We start from the raw sequence: 21,928 nt of genomic DNA, 5'->3' as shown, positions 1-21,928 counted from the left end.
GTTACATTAAGAGCTTTTAGTTTAGACTGGGTTTTTAATTTTCTGAGTTGTAATGATGCAGCATGTGTGGGTCTTTCCCAGTGGAAACAGAATGACAGTGCTTATAGCCAGAAACAAATTGCCTTCCCTTCAGCTCATAATGTTTCTAGCTTGTCTAGTAGAAATGAGAAGGAAAAGAACTTCAAGGGCTCAAAAGTCCTTAGAAGGCCCATAAAAACACCACAAACTTGATTTTTGAAATTGAAAATGTTTAAAGGTGTTTTCCATTTTAGGGCCAAATTTCTTCATGTTTTCTGACCAAGTTGACATTGAAATTATCCATTCCATGTATTGTAAGGCTACAAGGTGAATCCTGGATTAGAACAAAGAATTGAGATGTGTGCTATGGCTAAAAGGACTATTAAATGCAGAATAATCAGCCAGATAACATAATAATGCAATCTCCTACCTCACTGTGCAACACACTTCATAGAGAAAATTCTGAAAATATGTTGTATTTATTTTCTGGTTTGGGGGAATTTATATTCATTGTCTTTCTCTCCCACCACTGTTGCCTTTTACTGTGCCCTTCTAAAATTTCAAGAATATAAGGTGGGAAACCAAACCTTAAGTGAGGTGATGACATGAAAATTGTAGTAGAACAATAAACTATGTATAAAGAGTTAAAAATAATTCAAGCAACTTGATTAGGTGATGAGAGAAACATGAATTCTTTAGAAATGGACAGCTTCATAAGAATAATGTCATGCTGCTTTTTTCCCCCTATTTTCATTATAGCAGTAATTACTATCTCAATACCAGTCATTTCATGGGGATTAATGACCAGCTGAGGATAATGACCCTCAGCTTTATCTTGAATAATCAACTTGTGCCCATTTATCACTAATCTCCTGAAATTACTCAGTACTCCAATTGTATTACTTATTTATACAGAAATTTGGTAAACATGCATAAAAAGACCCTGTAATGTTTCCAAATTATTCCGTTCACATCCATTGTGACACTCTTTCTCTTTTCCACCTTCTGATTTAATATTATACTGCACAAGGGGCAAGCTCCTTGTTTGTGAGTCTATTTATGAATAAGGCAGTGAATACCAGTTTCAAAATTTCATCCTGCTTTTTTTATATTAAAGTACACATGTAATACCCAAATTCATGCAGGAGTCTATTTTTAATAAATTGCTTGAAGAGATCTAATCCAAGCAGAAACTCAATTATAGGAAAAAAGCAGTGGTCAGAGACAGGAGATGTCTTCAGCTGAGTGCTCTGTTGTGGTTTCACTCCCATGGGCAGCCTCAGCACCACACAACCACTCGCTCACTCCCTGCAGTAGGAAAGGTGGGAGAATGGGAAGGATAAAAGTGGAAAAGGTCTTGGCTAAGACAGTTTAAGAGGTAAAGCAGAATCTGCACCTGCAAGCAATGCAAAAGAAAGAATTAATTCTCTGTTTCCCAGCGGCAGGAAGGCTTAGCCATTTCCAGGAAAGCAGAACTCCATCATGTCTCACGATTACTTGTGAAGATAAGTGCCATAACTCCAAATGTAGTACCCTGCCCTTCCCTTTTCTTTCCTCCAGCTTTTATTGCAGAGCATGGTGCCGTGTGGTGTGGAACATCCCTTTGGTCAGTTGGGGTCAGCTGTCCTGGCTGTGTCCAGTCCCAGCTTCTTGTGCACTCCCAGCCTAAGCACCAGTGGGGTGGTGAGAGATGCAAAAGTGGCCCTGGTGCTGTGTAAGTGTTATTCAGCAATATCTAAAACACTGGTATGTTGTCAACAGTGTTTTCAGCACAAATCCAAAACATAGCAGCGTGCAAATTACTGTGAAGAAATTTAACTCTAACTCAGCCATAAGTATATAGGCTCAAATGACCACGTCTGTCTGTGAGGAATGCTTCAACATTTGTTTTGTAGGAAGAAAAATGGTTGCAGTACAAGTAAGACTAGAAGGAAACAGGCTTCACAATCAAATGCATATATGTTGTCACATATAGTTTCTTAACTTTCTTCAGTGAAATTTATTCCATTGTTATTGAAATTTTACAAATAGAGAAGCAACTAATTATGTTGTTAGAGCTACTTCATGAAAAACAAAGCTGTCAAGTCCGGCTCTAATGATAGCTATACATTTTTAACTACTCAAAGAATATCTCAAGGTATTATCTCCAGAAGGATTATATAGCTCAGGAATGACAGAAAATTCCAAACTGTGCCTGTTTGAGGTAGCTCTCATTTGTATTTGGTCTATGGTCTATAATTTGAAAAGAGAAATGCATTAGTGGAGCTTTTTCTGCCTACAAATTTTTACCATGTTAATCAACATAATGTGCCTCTTTAATTCTGTTAGATGGCTAATGGATTCAAATTTGTACTTCGTTTAGTTAATGTTTTTTTAATGTTCTAGACCATACTGAACTAGACAATAGATGACAGTGCACAGCTCCAGCACTCCTGGAATCTAAAGCAGATCTTTTGACTTGGTGATATCTAGGTGATTTAATACATTCTGCTCCTTTTTATTCTTGCCTGGAACCATTTCCACTAATGTTGCCAGGTATCTGTTAATTGTTTTCTTCTTCCAAATGGTTATCCATGTAGATTCCTAGTTCTCACACATATAAAAGATTGTTTTGGCCAGCAAGTCATACCAGCGTTCTGCTGAATTGTATTTCTCCCGAAGGAGGTAAAAAAGTTTCCCAAAGCACAGAAGTACTTTTTTCTATTATTATTATTATCATTATCATTATTATTTTACTATTTTTGCTATCATCATCATCACTACTAAACATTCATGGCTGCTATAGTCTTTCATTTACCCCCCTGCAGTTCTGATCGTTACCAGCTGAGGGTCTGTGTGGCACTGTAAGTTTCCAGTCTATTTCCACAGACCAGCATCACTTCACCTTTTGAGTCAGCTGTCCTTCCACGAAGAGGCAGTATTGGCCTGTCTTTCCCAAGTCACAGATCCTACAGAAATTAAAATTAACATGAAAACCGGGTGTAGCAATTGATCCTAGCTTTCATTTCACCCAACTCCTGGGGTTAGACAGTGATTGATATTTGTCACATTAATGAATCATACAGAGAGTTCAAATGACAAACATTTGGCCCTGTGGTGGATTAAAAGACACTTGCTGGACAGGGTTCACTGCTGCACGTGGTGATTGTCACAGTGTGCCTTTCACGCTTACTAAAGAGATAATTTTAACCAAGTTGTTACAGCTGCACAGATATAGGCTGTATTCCGAAGATAAATGTCCAGGCTTCATGGTAATGGTAGAAATCTACAGAAATGATGACTTACAAATTAGGAAAAATGTATGCTTTAGATTCTAGGGTATTACAGTTCTTCATGTCAAAATCAAATGGTGTGAAAAACTTATTGCTAACTATGTTTTTAGAGAATTGCAGAAATGTTCTGGTTATTTCATGGGTGACGAGTAAGATAATAACAAAGGGAATTTTATTTTTTTTTCACTGGTATTACAGTACCATAGCAGGACTTTTTTCCCACTTTTGTTAGTAAGTCAGTCTTTTAATTTTTTTTAAATTTTATTTTAGGCTTGTTTATCCTGTGAGTCAGAATGATAAGGAGGACATAGAAGAAACTGTTTATTGCTCTTTAGCAACTAGTTAGCATCAAGACTTCTAGACTTGGCTCGTATTAGTACTGCTAGGTATAAAAGATGCATAACCTGGCTGTTATTCATGACATTGTGTGGTGTAGAAGAGAGAAGTGATCCATCTGGTGCAAGTACCAGAATAATCTGACACGTGGTAGGATTGTTATTGATGCAAAACCTCTTCCTTCACCTCAAGCTAAGGATTATCTTTAGCAGTGAGATATGTGGAAAGGTGCATTCCACCTCTTGTTGGAAAAAATGAAAGAGCATCTGGCCTGAATTTAGGCTGTCTGGCAGGTACCAAGTCATTGATACAGTTCAGTAATGTACAGACAAAATTAAGTGGTCTCCTGATACTAGCAATGCCTGAAGTCCACAGTGCCTGTAGAAAGAGTGCATGTTTATGAAGCTGTCTGTCAGCATTTGGACTGTGGGAATGACTGTTTTCAACAGCAGGCACGTGGCTCTGGTCCCTTGCAGAGATCTCATGCCCTGAGTTCTCAGACATTCTTCTATGAGCTCTCTATCTTTGAGTAGAAGCATCTGTCATCATAGACTTATTTGGCCAGGATAAGATGGGTTTGCTCTTGCAGTTCTGAAGCAGGTCTTTCTATCAGTTTGACAAAAAGATTGTAGAACAACTCTTGTGCATCAGAAATGTCTGCACGGTGGAAACTGTGCATAGAGCATAGATAAACTCTGTCAAAGAATATCAAATAAGAAGGCACCTTCCTACTTAAGCTGGCTCAGAAATCTCAGTGTAGTTTAAAATCATTCTTGTACAAGCATTCATATCCAGATACTGTGAATTTAACACATTCAGTTGAAGTAAAGGGGAAGTCTTTTGGGATTGCTTTTCTTTTGTTGGTTTGGATTTTTTGGGGAGCGTAGGGGGTTTTTTTTTGTTGTTTTGTTTGGTTTGTTTGGGGTTTTTTGTGCTTTAATGGTTTGGTCCAGCTGATCAGTTTAGCTGATAAGAATGTAATATCCTTTAGTGTCTTAGCAAGATGGTGTTTAAAGGCATTTTGGGAACTCTTAGACTAAATAAAAGACAACCTGAAAGTTTGGGAAGAAATGGGAGATAAAATTGACCTCAGTGTTCAGAAATCAGGGCCATACAAAGATAAATTCTTTGTTACCTGTTTCAAGATCTCCTTAATGACAATGGCTAGAGGAGGAATTGCACAATTACATAGGTGGGTGTTTTGATATAGGAGTGAAAGGCAGAACAAAAGCTATTCCAGGATGTCAGTATACTACTAACAAGCACAATGTTCCTCCAAGTATTGTAGTTGTGTCCTTTGTTTTTGAATACTCCCTTTTTACTAGCAGAACATCCATTTACTGATAAGGGAATGTCAAATCTTCACATTCATGTATCTGTATGGTTATCCATACAGATAATTTTTAGGTCTCATCATAATATCAACTCTAGTTTTGGAAGTTAATTTGAAATCTTTTACTAAGACAAATTATGGGAAATTGATATAAAAAGAAAGAATAGCTGTTTTTCTTACTGTGACATTGTCTCTGTAAACCCTCTCATTCTTCTGTGTTTTCCATGTTTTTGTGGAGTCCTCACAGGTATGAATTTCATCCTTCATTTAACAATTTGTGCCAGTGTTGTAATTTCAAAAAACTTCACAGTAGTAGGTGTATGCTTAACAATAGCCTTAATAGAGTACTGAAATATCTGAAATATTGTCAGGTCAAGTCTAGATATCAGAACAGAAAGTGAGTTTGTCTCGTCATCTTAAGGTAATGCCTGGGTAAATAACTGATAAAGAAAAACTGATGAGATAGAAGCTAAGAAATGAGAATACATCTAGTGCAGAGCCAAGAACAGGAGACAGAATGCAGGAATTCTGAGAAGTAGCTTGGTATGGGCAGAAGGAAGAACCAGCTGTAGCTGGGACTGACCAAGAGAAGAGAGAATGGTTTGCAGGGGCAGGTGGTAGGCACATAGAACAGGAGTCAGGCTCAAAAGCTCAGACAAGAGGGGATCCAGGGAGAAATTATTACAGCCTTTCAATACTTCAAAGGGGCTTAGAAGAGAAAATTTTTTACTAGGGCCTGTTACAATCACATAAGGGGCAACAGTTTTAAACTTAAAGCAGTCAATTTAGATTGGACATAAGGAAGAAGTTTTCTGTGGTGACAATGGTGAGACACTGGAACAGGTTGCCCAGAGAAGTTGTGGATACCCTATCCCTGGAAGTGTTCAGGGTTGGATGGGGTTTTGAGAACCTAATGATAGTCTTCCCTGCCCATGGCAAGAGCGTTGGTCTACACAATCTTTAAAGGCCTTTTCCAGTCACAACCATTCTGTGCTTCTAACTTCTGCACAGATATGGTGCCCCATCAAGGATTATGTTATGCACATAGCAGGCTAAGTGGAAGTTTGCATTCAGCCTTTACTCCTATTCTTTTCCTTAAGTGCACTTGACTTTGCAACTTTAATAATAGTCTTTCAGCTTATAAATTTCTATCTACCTTTGTTGAAGTGTGTGTGCAAAGCTATAAACTATTTTTCCTATTTTTCCTTTCCTCATTCCTGGAATATATTGATATCCTTCAGTACTTCAAAATAACACTGCTTCCCAAGGGACCACATGAATAGAGGGATGTTTGCAAGGCCTTTATGTCTCTGAGTTATATTAATTGTATACAAGTAGTCTGAGAAAATTTCAGAAGAGGTCTTACACTTGCATTGGAGACTGGTAGAATTTTGAGATAAAACCAAAACAACCAGTTTTACTTTTTCACAGCATTAATTATGAGAAATCTTTACATGATTTTTTTCATAGAATAATTGTAACAATATAATGCATCTTAATAATGGGACGTTTCACCAATATAAAGATGACAGATGCATTTCCATCACTTTCTCTGCTAATTTTCCATGTAGCAAGCTAAAGAGAAATTAGAAGAGGAGAAAGAAGTGATGTTAAAGACTTGCTTTCAACTAATTCTCCATAGTGCTGAAGTTTTTGGACATGTTACATCAGCAACATAAATTAAAGCTGTCCCACAAATACATTATGTTGCATTCAGGCTTCATTGATTATCTGTGGGAGAACTTTGCACCATGCTGCTTTAATTCGATTTATGTGCTGTGCAGCTTAGTCCATAAATTTTGAATCAGAGGATCATTAGAAAAAGTAGTTCCCTGTGTGTAGCATAAATGATAGAATTTCACCCTGAGATTTCTGCTTCAAACTGTTGTAAACTATGAACTAAAACCATTTTGTTCGATAGACTTTTGAGGCTCCTTGGCTTCTACATCATGCTCATACATCAGCTTTCTGCTGGCAGCACTAAGATTGATCCCATGCCTGGTGAGTGTGAATAGTGGGAAATTCTTACTTCCAACTGCCTACTAATTCTTTTCCCCCCAGGTATCTCTACTCTCCAAGGAAACAAAGAACTATCCAGCAAAAGAAGAGAATGTGTGCTTCTAAACAATGGGTTTGGAATTGTTCCTGATGAAGTCAACCTGCCTGTACTTCAGCAGAGGCTGATTGCCAAAGGGTCAAGCATTGCTCATTGAATAGCCTACCAACATGGAACAGCTTCAAGTATCATTTCTGGATGATACTCTTTAGCTTTGTTTACAGCATAATCACTTTACAAGAAGCATTGTGAAAAATGCTTCTAGGTTTATACATTAGGAGAAAAGCACAATTCTCAACAGTACATATTCTCTATATTTAGAATTTTTTAAAGCTGTTGCATAGTCAGGTTTTCTGGAATAATGGTTTGGTAGCCTTATTTATATTAATGTATGCCTTCAGTGTAAAGAAAAAGAGCTTTGTAATATGACCAGACAGAAAATATATGTAGATTCACTGTACCAGAATTAGAAACAGATTAAATACCATCAGTATAATTTTAATATTTAGAAGGAACTTCACTTCTTAGATTTGGATAGTAGCAAATTCTAATGCTGATATGACATGTTAATAGTCACTACTTGCAACTAGCATAGCTTCTGAAATCATTGTTATTTTAAAACCAGCTGGTTTTACTGCTATTTCTGTCTTCATATTATATGTCTGTAGCTGCACACTGTCTAGATCTGTGTATATAATATGTATAATGTACATTTATATACATTTTATATACACATTCATTTTACTCTTTAACAGACTTAAGTAAATTAAATGCATTTTTACTGCTAATCAAAAGTACTTAAGGACACTTCCAGAATTCCAATATTTATTCACTGTGTTAAATGTAGATTAAAATATCTCACTCCAGTAGCAGAGAAGCTATGTTTTTGTCTACAATTCAGTAAGGAATTCTTACTAAGTGCACAGGCTTTTCTCTACGGTTGCTACTGTGGCAACCATAATTGTTGCCAATAACCAGGATGCACTTGGTGCTTATCGTTGTTGAAAATTGTTAGCTTTATAGTCATCACATGATTACTTGTAAGTAATTTGATACAGGTGTATGTTGTGTACAATTTTCTTTAATTTTTCTCCAATGGTTCGTTTGTAACTCTAAGTAGCTATTTGGCATTCATTTCATAACCATTTAAGTGTATAATTTTACCTTTGTGACTTCAATGCCCCAAATTGTGAAGCAGTGAAAAGGAGTCCAGTGGACAATGAAAAAACCCCCAACAATTGTAATAAAACTGATCCTCTTTTCACATGTTGAATATGTTGAAAGCCATCAGGCACTGCCTTTGCACCTATACAATGGTGCAATGTTGATAGCAAGAGTCTGTTAAGGGTCAAGGTGTATCATTGCTGAGGTATCACCTGGCAGTGGGTACAGTTTGCACCATCAATCACCACAGATGATGCATTTCCTGCAATGATGCCACCCAAAATCGATTTCTATTCTGGTTCAGAGTGTTGGTTTCGCTTTGCTAGAATGAAGAAAGGGAAAGCAGTGTGGTTAAATCTGATGGATTATAAAGAAAATCCGCACTGTATATGACTGCCAATGGAACTGATTACACCGTTATTTTATCCAAAAATCGTAATTTAAATTCAACCGTGATATATTCTACTCAAATTGTGTATGAATTCTAATAATAATTTTCCACTGAAATAGCATATTACAATCTATACTAAAGTAACGTATTTTAATATATTTTTTCAGAAATTTTTATAATTCCAAACGTCCACTGTGCACTGAATGCCTTAGAAATACTTTTGACTTTATTTCAAGTGTGTTTTGAAGTAACATTGTTTATATTTTGTCTGGATTTGTGTGATGTTAATTTATAATTTATGACGGGGTTTTTTGAGAAATAGAATATAATTAATTACTCTTACTGTTATTTTTAATGTATTTTTAGTGCTTTTAACTTTGAAGCAAATTTTGTGCTTGTTTTTGTGACTGTGAGAAGTGGAGTACTAGGTAGTGGCCAGCAGAGGGGCAGACTTCTCTCCAGTAACTCCAAGACAACTCCAAGTGGACTGGTGGCATGTACAACCACCAAGTCTTTGATTTAAAGCAGGAAATCAGTCTTTTCTGTTTCCTTCCCAGTGTTCCACAGGATTATTTTTACCTCCCTGGCTGCAACAGAACAGACATGCTGACTGTTGTAGGAAAGAGGTGATGCATTTTGCATTTAGAGCAACAGTGGCTACAGAAGATCCATTATCTAAGCTGTTAAATAGTTTATGGCATGAGTACATAGATGCTCTCCACTGAGACCAGCTTCCATTGTGTTTCCCATTGTATGAAAGGTAACAAGAGCCAGCTCTGACATGAATGATTTTTGTAGGGCTAAATTCTGTATAGACAACATGGGTAAAACATATTCAAGGAAACACAGAAACCAAAACTAAGTTGCTCAATATCATTCAGCAAGTCATCAGCAAAGTTGAGAATGGAATTGACATCTCCTAGGTTCCAGTCCAGTTCATAACTGGTATCCTTCAAGGTGCATAGCTCCTTTTTTCTCATATGTCATTTTTAATGTAACCTGTGCAAAAATCTGAGAAACAGTCATAGTTGTACTTACTATTTAGCTAATTGAAAAAGGTTCAGCAAAGTGTGGCACTATGTTGAAAAACTGTACTGAACTACAGCTAATTTTGATAATTTGTGAGTTAATCTAAACTGTGACTTTTCCAAGCCTTTCTTTCAGTTTGCTTGGCTGCAGTGGAGTACCTGAAATTATGTAGTGTTCTGTCTCCTATTATTCATGCACTTACTTTCTACAGTCATCTGATTACAAGTACTTCCTCAGGAGAATGTAGAGTGTGTGTATTCTGTATTCTGATTTACATATGTTGTGCTCTCGCTGAATCATTTCCCAGTCTCCTTTCATATCCCTGAATAATCAGATGCTGACATTGAACCAAATCATGAGTTTTATTCCATAAGGGAATTCCTGTTTACAGGCACAAAATATTGTGTTTAAAGACTGTTTCTTACAGTCATTGTAACTTTGTGGGATTAGGGCCTCGTTATTGGTATTTCACATCAAGAAATTTGACTAGTTAAGGAACTTTTGGAATTATGTTCATTGAAGAAGAAAGGCCAACGAATTTCCATGCTCTAAACAGGAAAGCTTCTAGCAGTGACTTCTCCAGACTGAATAATAGACACAATTTTAGCATATATGAATTCTGCCCTACTTTTGGGAGGAACCAGCAATTCTGAATGACTGCATTTCAGGAGATGTGAAAAGAGGAAGCCACTTGAGAATATTTGGTTTTGACTGTGTGAATTCACCATGCACTTGAATTAAAAAACTTCTCAGCTGAAGGTTTCATCATTCAATTTGTCTAGACAGATAACAGCATTTGGAAAGAAAGGTCTTCTAATTAATTTTGTTTCGTGACTTAAGGAAACTAAATTATATGAATACTCTGTGTTCAGTGGTGCTCAACAGTTGACAGTGAGAATTGTGATGAGAAAACTAGTAATTTAAAAGTAGTTGACATTTGAATTCTCAAATTTCCTACCAAACTAAAATTTATTTAGATGAAAGCTTTATGTCCATAATCGAACCCATTGCCCACTGCTGTATTTTGACCTATGTTCCTGGTTTCTGTCCGTCAGGACATGTTCCCTGACTTAAACTGTAATTGGATTTACTCAGTTTTGCTCCAAATTTAGGCTTGCTGTAGCTTCATTACTGTCTTTTGTCTGCCTCCATCTCCATTGGTGCAATGTAAGCAAATATAGATTGGTTTTAGCTGAGAGTTTGCTTAGCAATGGAATCTGTAGTCAGTTACAGTCCAAATCATTATAGACAATGAAGACAGACATTTCTGTGTGTGTATATATATACACCTGTGTGTATATATAAGTTATATATATATATATATATATATATATATATATATATGTATTTGATTTTTTAAAGTTAGTACGGTCGAAATCTTAGCAGTCTAATTCAAGAATCATTATTAATCTAGATCTCTTGCAGGAAAAAGAAAGAATAATACTGCAGTTAAATTACTTTGCAAACACTTTTTAGCTTCTCCCCATTTGGGGCAGTTATGCTCACCCTTACACTGCTCCTTGGTGTCCCAAGGTCAGTGGTCTGGTTCTGGCAAGGTTGTCAGCAGTTGTAGTCCTGTCCTAGGAGGAACAGGATGTTCATATTGATTGCTCCATGTTCCTCGCTCTAGGATCCACTATTTGGGATCATTTTTCTACATTTGTTAACCTGCTTTTACTCCTTTGCCTTTTCTTTGTTGGTTTGCAGCTCCATGAGACATCTGGATTTATAATGTATGGTGCATTTTACATGTACTGGACATTGGTTTTTTGTTCTCTCAAATACCTCTAACCCCAGTTTTGTCGAGGTCTGCATTTTGCTGCTGATCATGGCTGAGTTGTTTACAGTTACCAGTGCCAATTTTGTGCCTCATCTCCTACCATCCCATCTCATCTCTATACCACATCTTGTGTTTTAAGGCACAGCTCTCTTAAGGATCCTGCTGTTTGACCAGGCCTGTATCTCTGCATATTAGATCCTTATTAGTCTTGTAAGTATCTCAGTATACATTGAGTAACCACTTTTTACAACTATCTGCATAAAACTATCCTTGTTCAAACCCAATCAAAGTAAAACAAATTAGAGGTATTGAACTGGTCAGTTGGAAGAATCACAAACACAGCTGTTCCAATTGAAACAGAGATATATTCAGACAAAGCACAGCTGACAAGCCTCAGGACTTGTGAAGCCTTGCAAATTCAGTGTAAAGTTTATGGCCTGTTGGTGGTAGCTGTATTGCAGAGCTGTAAGATTGCAGCTTCCAAAACTTCTAAAAAACGCACTGACTCTTTTTCCTGTACCCAGTATACTGCTCTTAATGCCTTCGAAAGGTACAAGTCATTAACACCATGGCAATATTCCCATGTGTCAGAAAAGAAGGAAGATCTTGTTGCTGAAGTCTGGTGTCTGTGATCTGTCTGTTGTGTGATCAGCAATACTCATTTAAAGAGGACTAATGTTTCCACACTTGCCGAAATGGTGAATTGCAGTTGCCAAGTGTCTGACTGTGTGTGGGCTGAAGAGTGGTCAAACAGCCATCCTTCAGAGCAGCAAGCAGTGCCACTGCAGGGTGAGAAGGAATGGATGAAAACAGGAGATGCACCTCACAGGACAGAAAATTAGTCTCTTTGCTAAAGACACGGTTTGAATACAGAGGACTTGTTGCCTGTGCATCTGGTGCAGCCTATGCTGCAGTGCTGGTGGATGGGAAGAGACCACTGACTTTGTGAACTGAGCAGAACAGGCTCTGTGGTGTTACAGCAGCCTGTGGGGATCTTGGCTCTGATGGCAGGGTTCCATGAGGAATAGCTTGATTATTACTGATTATAGCAACTGAAAAGATCATGACTATGGGGGTACGCTGTTGGAGAGTGGAATATCAGAAAATTTGCTCTCTGAGCCTACTTATGGTTTTCTTATTTTTTCTACCTGGTCCTCAGGCAGCATAGGGGTGGAGTTGTTCCACAGAATACCTTCTTGAGTTTCTGCCACAGTGTAATATGTATAGATTCTACAAATACAAATTCTTTTACAAGTCGTAAAAGAGTTGAAAAGTAAATAGAGCCATTGAAATAATATTTATTGACATTATTTAGAAAGGTTTTAAACATTTGTTTTAATTAGCAGCATCTGGAACCAAAGTTTTGCATTTCTTTAATGTGATCATGATGATTTATTCTTTAGCTTTTCTTAGGCAGGTCACAATACAGTGGAATTATACTAGATGGTTTCTGTTAGCAGAACATGCCAGTTTGATGTAGTGGGTCTGACACTCTGTCCCACAGCAGATGACACAGCACATGCCTGAAGGGCTATGGATCTACTATCAGCTGTGATCCTTTGTAATCCAGTTGCAACCAGTGGAAAGAGACTGTGGACAGCAGTGTGCCAAGCAGAAGCAGGACTGACCAATATTTCATCTCTTGGCAGTGTTGGTATTAATGATCTTTCCTGAATCTTCTCAAGATCTGTAGGAGCCAGCAGGAAGCCCCAGAGACTTCTGCAAAACTCTACAATGCAATCTGCTAGTCCTAAATTATGTTGTGCTGAATGGATCATTTCTGCAATTAGGTTTATATTGCAGAGAGTAAGCATTAAATAAATGGATGAGGTGTAGCACTCTGTAACTGCAGACAGCTATTTTTAAAGATGTCTTCAGTGGGGCCTAAATTAAGGTTGACCTATTTGTCATCTTCACTTCTTTGAGACAGACATTTACCATGCTCCTTTACATTTACAGTTTGAGTACCCTCTGAATAAGAAAGCCTGGCAGTCAATTAGAGCTTTGCCTTGAGTGACCTGCCCACTGACTTTCAGAAAGATTAAATGATGATGCAATATGGTGATATTTTATTGAAAAATAATTATAGAATGGATGGAAATAGATGTTCCTGACATGAAGGAGTAATGGACAGGGAAAAATATCATGTTCCATTTAATCAACAGTGAACTAATTTATCCTACTCCTGTTCTCAGTAAAAAGTCACTGCTGCGAGACATTCTGGTGAAAATCAGTGGTAAAACCCTTTTTTTACCAATAGGAAACTCACTTTTGTGTTCAGGTTTCACTAGGATTTCTTGGCAGAGCAGACGTTTGGGACAACTATTTAAAAGGTTGAGTAACCTCAAAACAAGACAATAATAATTGAACACTGCTCTGCTGAAATCACTATACATTGTGGAGTATTTGAATATCTGATCTGGCTACTTCTCTGCAATTTCATTTATTGAGACATGAGGCTTCCCATACTCAAAAACTAAGTATTATAAGTGCTCCTAAGAATGAGTCTCCTCCCTCATGCATTTTCTGAACCATGTGACCTTTGCATTGGTGCATCTAGCACTGAGGTCACACAGAGAAGAGCAGGATATATTGCTGTAGAACCTGGGGATCAGCAAATCCCCAGGACGTATTATAGGGAGGTATTGCAGATTTTTCTTACCAATGGAACACAGAAAAACAGGTAATATTTCTGGACTATAGAGCTATAACAGCAAACACTCAGCATATTATACTATCCTGGTGAGTACTCAGGGAAGACTTTGTTCAAGCTGGCACTATAGAGGCATTTTAGAAGCTGGCTATGCCCTAATGCAGGAAGCCTAGAATAGTATAGCTTCTAATCAAATTGAGTTTTCTTAGAATTAGTTGCAAGAAAAAGATAATCTTCACATAACCAAAGCTATGCTCAACTTCTAAATTTTTAACCTAAGTTTTTATCACCTTCTGTTTCAATTGGTTCATGTATTCCTGCTTGTTTTGTCAACCTGTGAAGAGAAGATAGTATACTTATATGTGGGGAAGAGATTAATTTCCTCAGGCTATTTTTCAAGATTTGTTATTTGATTTTGTGTATTCCTCTGTAGCTGCACTGTTCTTTTATATACCTCAGAAAGATCTAGAAGATATTCTTAGTTCTTCAGCCAAGCATGCTTGGCAACAAGCTGCATCTTTTTGTTTAAAAATGAAGAGGGTTACTTATCTTTTTTGAAGTGTGATTGTTACCCCTCTCTTGTCTCATTTCTATTTTTTCAAGACTGCACATTGCAAATGTTCACTGTTTACTGTTTCAAAGAGAGAAGCTGAACGCACTGCATTCAAATAAACTTAAAAATAAAATATTGAAAGGTATCCTAAAACATGTTTCTACATAATCTGTAAAGGAAGCCCAGTGAATTTTGTACCTAATTTCTGTAATCATCACTGCAGCACATACTGCTGTTTTTTTCCTAAAGCAAATTATATCTATCCTCTTCACTAAAATGTGTTAAGTGCTTGACAGTAATTATTCTACATATTTGCTTCATTAGCAAGTAAAATATTAAGGCTTAAATACCCTTAATGGTGAGAACTGACGTCCTGTAGTTTTGACTCATTTGTATGTTTTTAAAAAGCCTTTTGATTTCTTGGTGTTTCAATATTAGTCTTTCATATTTGAAAAGGTTTTTTCCAATTTTTTTTTCATTCCGTTTTCTAGGATGATGAAGCTTATTACTGTGTGTCATTAGGACAAAGTAGATGGAGGAGGAGGAAAGAATCCTGGTAAATGTTTTGAAATTTCATTTTTACATTGGAGAGCTTTGTTTAGATGAGAAAAGGAAGCTGTATTTTTGTAATGTATTGGAGGATGTCGTGGTAATTTACATTTCTATACAGCTTTCCGTTTAAGGCTCTAAAATGTTTTATAGACATCAATTAACTAAATCTTTTAGCACCCAAACTAGGTAAAGATTAAGATCCTCATCTTACAGATGCAAAAGCTATGCAGAGACAGATGAGCTAGCAATAGCTTTACTCTTTTACCCATAAACCAGAGCTCTGGTGGAAGATTTTGTTGAGTGAAACAGCACATGTCATGGATGAGAACAGCAAGTTCTTGAGAAATGTTGTAGACCTATTTCACTTCAGGATGTAAGATCGAAGTTTCTTGAAATTATGACTTGTATTTTAGCAATTACACCCCCTTTTCAAAAAGAAGATCTTACATCTTCTTACTATCTTAGATATAAGAATATTCTTATAATTATTGTTTGAAAAAAGAAGCTTTTCTATGTGTTCCTGAAGAGATCAAATCCAGTTTCCATGAGCTTGGGTCACTTTCTGGTCCTGCTACTTACACCACAGTTAATAATTTATTTAAAAAATGAAATCTGGAAGGAGAAATGTAGTGATATAAACTGCTTTTTGACCTCATCCCTAGCAGCTGTTGATGCAGCTGATTGCATGGATGTCCTAGTAACTGCAAACTGAAAAAAAACCCAAACCACCAAAAGGGCAGAAACCAGAGCAGTGAATGAGGATGTGCAGATTCATTTTTGCAGAAAAGGAAGTTGAACATGAGCCAGCAATGTGCCCTTGTGGCATAGAAGGTGAATGGGATCCTGGGCTGCATTATGGGAAGTTTTGTCCACAGGTCAAGGAAGGTGATCCTTCCCCTCTGCTCAGCACTATTGAGGCCATAGCTGGAGTGCTGTGTCCAGTGCTGGGCTCCCAGTGCTAGAGAGACTTGGACATTCTGGAGAGAGCCCAACAAAGAGTGTCAGACAAAGGGCCCCAAAGAAAATGAAAGGACAGGAGCATCTCACATAGGATAAAAGACTGAGAGAGATGGGGATGTCCACATGTAGAAGAGGAGGCTGAGATATGTCTTATCAAAGTGTATAAACATCTGAAGGGAAGGTGCAAAGAGGACAGAGCCAGGCTCTTTTCAGTGGTGCACAAAGATGAAAACCAGGAGTCTCTACCTGAACACATTTTTACTATGAGGGTGACTGAACACTGGCACAGATTTTCCAGGGAGGTTATGGATTCTCCATACTTGGAGCTATTCAAAAAGCTTCTGGACATGGTCTTGGGTACTGAGCTCCTTGAGCAAGGTATGGGCCACATGACCTGCAGGCATCCCTTCCACCCTCAACCATTCTGTATTTCTGTGAATATCCATGATTTGATCCGTTTCTCTGTATCCTTGGGTTCTGCAAACCCGGAAGTTTAGAACTGGTCTGCAAAAGTCAGTTTTTAATCACTGCTGTGGATGTTAGAATTTCCAGTTCTAATCACAGATTGTTCTATACGCTATCGTCATAAAAGAATATGGGAAAACTGCAGGCTAACATTGGGACAATTTTTCTGAATGTGAAAATTCTAACTGCTCCTGTGTGATAGTCTTTCTTGATGGTACTGAACACACCTGGAATTACTCCTTTTTTGAGTTTTTCAGTGGTAAAAGGGAAATGGTAAAATGCACTATTAAAAAAAATAGATAAAATATATAGAGATCGTGAAATGTGCTATTTAAGATGACTGTTTAACAACAGTCATTTAATCAGTCTTTTTTTTCTTAGCTTATTATAATCTAAAATATGCTCTGTAAAAAGTATTAGGATTATTGAAAAAAATCCACAAAATGTAAAATCAAGAACAATGACATAATTTGGTCTTATGTTGCTCATCATGTATTATATTAAACTGAAAATAAACTGACAAATAAAGGAATATTTCAGAGGGCTGAGAAAAATTGCTCATAACCTGCTAAAGCAATGACCACAAAATGTACGCTTCTCTCATATTTAATTTTATAAATTAGATAAGGGAATTTATTTATTAGATAGGAGGAAAATGGTAAAGTAAGCTATATCTCTGTATCAAGGACTTCCAATGTATTAGCACATGACTGTAGACTTCCTGTCTTCTAGCTGAGCTTCTTGGAAAGTGTCCTCCATTGATACACAGTACTACCTAGCTTTTTCTTAACTGATGAATTTTATGTTATTTGATCAGTTTCTCTGTATCCTTGGGATTAGAAAATCCATGAGAGGATTCTTTTTTTTATTATTATGTAGTAAAATCATATATTTTACATGATGCCTGGAACAGGCTAGTAAAATCTGATCTCTGTATAGTTTCAATCTCTTGTCTTGGAAATTCCCAACTACTGGAGTATAAGTGCCCTCTTTCACACACACACATTTCCTTCCTTATTTAGGTTTACTTTGTTTACTCAAACTTTTTATTGTCATTAATTTCAGAGCTGTATCGTCAAAACCTTTCTGTATAATTCTTCTTTCTAAATGTTCAGGATGCTGTTTATTTGTTAATGTCTTACTTATAGAAAATATGTTGCTGTTTCAAAAAATGCTTATTTTGTTCTCTGTTATTTGGAAAGTTGCAGGTGTTCCAAGGTGCCATCAGATGTTCTCCAAAACCTACTGACAGTCATACTTACTAAAATATCAGAATTTTTATTCACAAAACTTAAAGACATAACTAAGTTTTTTTAGAATACAATGAGGCATGAAATATTATTTATGACTTCTAAATAAGTATGTTAAGTATACAAATGCTAACCTTCCAATTGTTTTGTGTATCATTTTACTTGTTAATACTGACAGAAATGTCTTTGTTGACTTTTTATAAATTTCTGTTAGCTTGTTAGCATGCTCCTCAGATCCAAAAGTAATAATGTCTTATAAACACATTTAGACATTTGTTTTTCCTTTTGGATTCTGGACAGTGTCATTTGCTTCCTGACTGTTAGACTTTTTATTTAATATGCATTAGTTTGAAACATTGAATGAAAAATGTGTTGAACATGAATTTTAATATATTTCAGAACTTAATAGATATTAATAGAGCAATAATACAGTAGCAGACACAGACCAGATTACAGCTTGTAAATTACAGCCAGTGTGCTGAGGGCAAAGACCATTAAGAAAACATAATTTGAACATTAAAGAGATTATGTTTGTAATCAGGACATCTGCCAAAAGCATATCCAAAGATGCAGAGGTCCTCTAGCACACTTCTTTTGCAGCTTGCATCTGGACAACCCGATGTCTTAATCTGTCCAATTGTATTAAGTATTCTAAAGTACAGCCAGAAGGATAATTGCCACAGGAATACCAGATACAGATGCAACTTAAGTGGAGGTAATGTTTGTAAAATGTGGTCTGCCCACAGGCTTGGATGTGGCACTCTTTATCTACATTAGCTGATGGAGTGATCCCTGTCCCGTGTGGGGCCTCACAGAGAATCAAGAGAACTGCCTTGTTGCTGTGCTGTTTTCAGTCTCTTCCTGAGACTACATTGGCTTGTGTCAGTCACCTAGATAAGAACAGATTTGAGCTTAGTGTTGCTTGAAGTGGAAAGTGATCTTCCTATCTGGAGATTGACTGTGGCTGAAAATCAGGAGGAGACTCATTTGCATTTTATATTTTGCCAAGTTTTCTGACAGTTTGTCTGCTTTGAGATTTCTGTAAAGCAAAGCAATCAGATCTTCCCAAGTCTTTCCTGGTCCCTGTATGAAATGTTGTCATTTTCCCAACCTTGTCAACATCTCCAAACACCTAAGAAAAACCCCAGACGTGGGACCTAATTCCACGTTGCTGAAGAATTTTGAAAAATTATTCTGGAAAGAAGGGGTGAAACTTGAAATGCAAGATTATTTTGCATTGGACAAGGTGCCTGAAAAGTGATGAAAAACAGGTAATTTGTATCTGTTCTGTCCTTGGTTTGTGTGATGCAACAGATTTGCATCAATTCTGTTGGTAGCTTTTAACATGATATCTATCAGTGGGGAACAATTTCTTTAAACTCCAAAATAATTGCTTCATAAGAGCTGGAATTTCAGATTATTAACAGGTCATAGACAGTAAATGACAGGTACCACTTCTATAAAGATCAATTTTCAAAGAAGTGTCTGAGAACAGAAAGGACAATTAGAAACCTATGGACCAGCCATCTAGCTAGAACATCATCACAAGCTCAACAGCTGTTTCATGTCTAGCTCTGCGAGTCATCAGGGACTTAGCCATTGATTTTCTTGGCAAACTGCTGAAATTCTTGAGTTTGCTCTCTACGTGATTCAAACTCTAATTATGTACTGTTTATATGTGTGAATTCTGCCTCTGTCCATGTAACATCTTTCTGCAGTGGCTGTTAGGTGCCTCCTGTTATGTTTCCCCCATCTATTTTACATTTTGTTTCTGTTGCTCTCTAACACTGGCTGTTGGAGCGAGCTTGTAATCACTTTCACCAAAAGTGGACTGACTGACTGCTCAGCCCTCTTACAAGGGCTCCACATGCTTCTCACAAACCACACCCTTCCCACCTTGAGGAGTAAAGGGCAAGATCATTTTCAAGTTGTGTGATATTGATGGATGTCAGCATTTCCAAAAGACTTTCCCTTTTATTGGCAATGACCATTTTAAAACTAGTTTTACACGTTTACATTGCACCAAAGAACCATCCAAGACCTTTTGGCTCAAAGTGTTCATAACTCCACATTTTACATAATTGACAATGCAAAGGCATTTAAATAACCAGTTGCCAAATATTCTTGCCTGACAGTAGTCTTGATCACAGATAGAAGGGAACAGGAAAAGAAGTGTCATAGTGTTATTTCAGTGTCAGGGTGTTTTCTGTAGATATTTTACCTTTGGGCTTTGTTTCAGGCTCCCATCCTAGTTTCATGTTATTCAACCTATTCATGAACCCTATTTTTAAGCTTATATAGAGATCATGGCAACTTACCAGAGTGTGAAGCTGTCACTCCATCTATGTTCTGGCTCTGCCTGATTTATAGAGACAGCTCTTCATTATGCTGTACATACACCGTGACCAGAGCAGAAATGCTAGCGGTGCATTGAAGCTGAATGTTTGGTTTGGAAGTGACAAAAGAAGGGCTCTCTGTTGTTCAGATGCCACAAAAAAAACCCGAGGAAGATCTCGTATCCTCGAGGGTGCTGGCCAAAGAGCATCACATTTTCTTTTACCCTACCACAGCAGGAGGTACCCAGGAGACTCAGAGGCCAGAACAGCAGACCTGAATAGGTTCTTCTTCTGATACCTGGAGCATCCAGTTTGTCAGGCTCCATTCCCAGACTTTAGTTATCACCCATACACTTTCCTATATGCTGGAAGGACCAGTATCCCTACAGAAAAAAAATATGCCTTGAATCACTTTAAGGCTTTGCAGCCCTTTCAGGTTCCCCTACATGAATATTTGCATGTGAAGCTAACTCATGCAGTAAATTAGGCAACTGTTGATTAAATTAAAGTGACCTGAGAGAAAAAAAAAAAAAAGCTAGGGAAACATTTATAAAGGAAGTGTTTTTAATGGCTCAAAATCTTCAAACTGCTGTGGAGCATAGCTGGAAAATCAATTTGTAGTTTCATTTGTTTCTCTTCTCAGAAATGACACAGATTTGGCAGTTGTGCTCCAACATTAATGATTTAAGGGACTTAACTGTGCTTTATGAATAGAATTAATCCAGCCTTAAGGCTGGTTGGCAGTTACTGCAATAGGCACCTGCATGACATGCTTTAAAGCTTTATATACATTGCAAAAATGTGGCGAGGGGTGGGGTTTGTAGAGATACAACAAACTCAAAAGGAATTCCACAACAAAACTGTGTTCTGATCTTTACAGGTCATAAAGTGCACGAGGAGATGTTGGTAATATTTGTCTCACACTAAGAAGGCACCATGTCAGGTAATGCAGGAGAAATGAGCATTCTTGAAGCAATCAGACTGAAAGTACTGGTGACCCATTAAGTGCTGCCTGTTTTGGAGAACAGTGGTGGAAGTTGGCTACTCTAATATTCAGGTAAGTTTCTGACTGCGATGGGAAAACAGCAAACTCTTGAAGACCTGGAACAAAATTAAGGATTTTAAACATAAAATACTGAAGGATCCATTCCTGATCTTAGCAATTAGTGTTCTCCCAAAATTTTAGGAAACTGATTTTCTTCATTAATATAAAATGACACAATGGTACAAAATGTCAGATGAGAAAAAATCCTAGTTTTGGTAATCCTGTTTTTATGGTCAAAGAACAGAAGAAATGTGCCTACTTTTTGTTCCTGCTGCCATCTAACAGATTTCACAGGAATTTTTCCTGTCTGTCAGTGTAAATCTCCAGATCCTTCCCTTTTCCTTTCCATTTATTCTTACAGGAAGTGTTAGATATTGTCTTTGTAACAGAAGTGTTGTATTGAGATGGTGCTATCTTTCTAACATTCCCCTGAAATGTTTATCTTTAGCTATTGGCTGTCTGAGTTGTAGCTTTTCTTCACATTTGATTAGTCAATGCTTGTCACTTAAAAAGGCAGAGTAAGATGGAAAGAATGAAAAGTTTCAACAGGAATAGTAAAATAGAAGCATCTGTAGACTGTTTCCTGATCTTTAACTCATGAGACCATTTCTCAAGTCATTTAATGCATTTTTTTACATCAGTGTTTCAAATATTCTTACTGCTCATTTTAAAGAAGACCTTCTATCTGCATGTAGTTACTTTGGAAGAAAACTCTGGATTGCTTGCGTGTGTTGA

The 21,928-nt window shown here is 37.1% G+C and overlaps 1 protein-coding gene across 1 annotated transcript in view; it reads left to right on the top strand.

Annotated features, from left to right (window-relative positions):
* The window catches only part of NEK10 (NIMA related kinase 10), a 231,531-nt gene that overhangs the window by 87,399 nt on the left and 122,204 nt on the right, over positions 1-21,928 (top strand). Inside the window, 2 exon segments of the mRNA XM_088160584.1 lie at positions 1,579-1,732; positions 7,021-21,205. Of these exon segments, the coding sequence (XP_088016710.1) occupies positions 1,579-1,687 (109 nt within the window). The 3' untranslated portion in view covers positions 1,688-1,732; positions 7,021-21,205.

The sequence above is a fragment of the Sturnus vulgaris genome, chromosome 1 (genome assembly GCF_052056855.1).
Source record: "Sturnus vulgaris isolate bStuVul1 chromosome 1, bStuVul1.hap1, whole genome shotgun sequence".
NCBI classification, from domain to species: domain Eukaryota; kingdom Metazoa; phylum Chordata; class Aves; order Passeriformes; family Sturnidae; genus Sturnus; species Sturnus vulgaris.
This window is presented reverse-complemented; position numbering and strand designations above follow the sequence as displayed.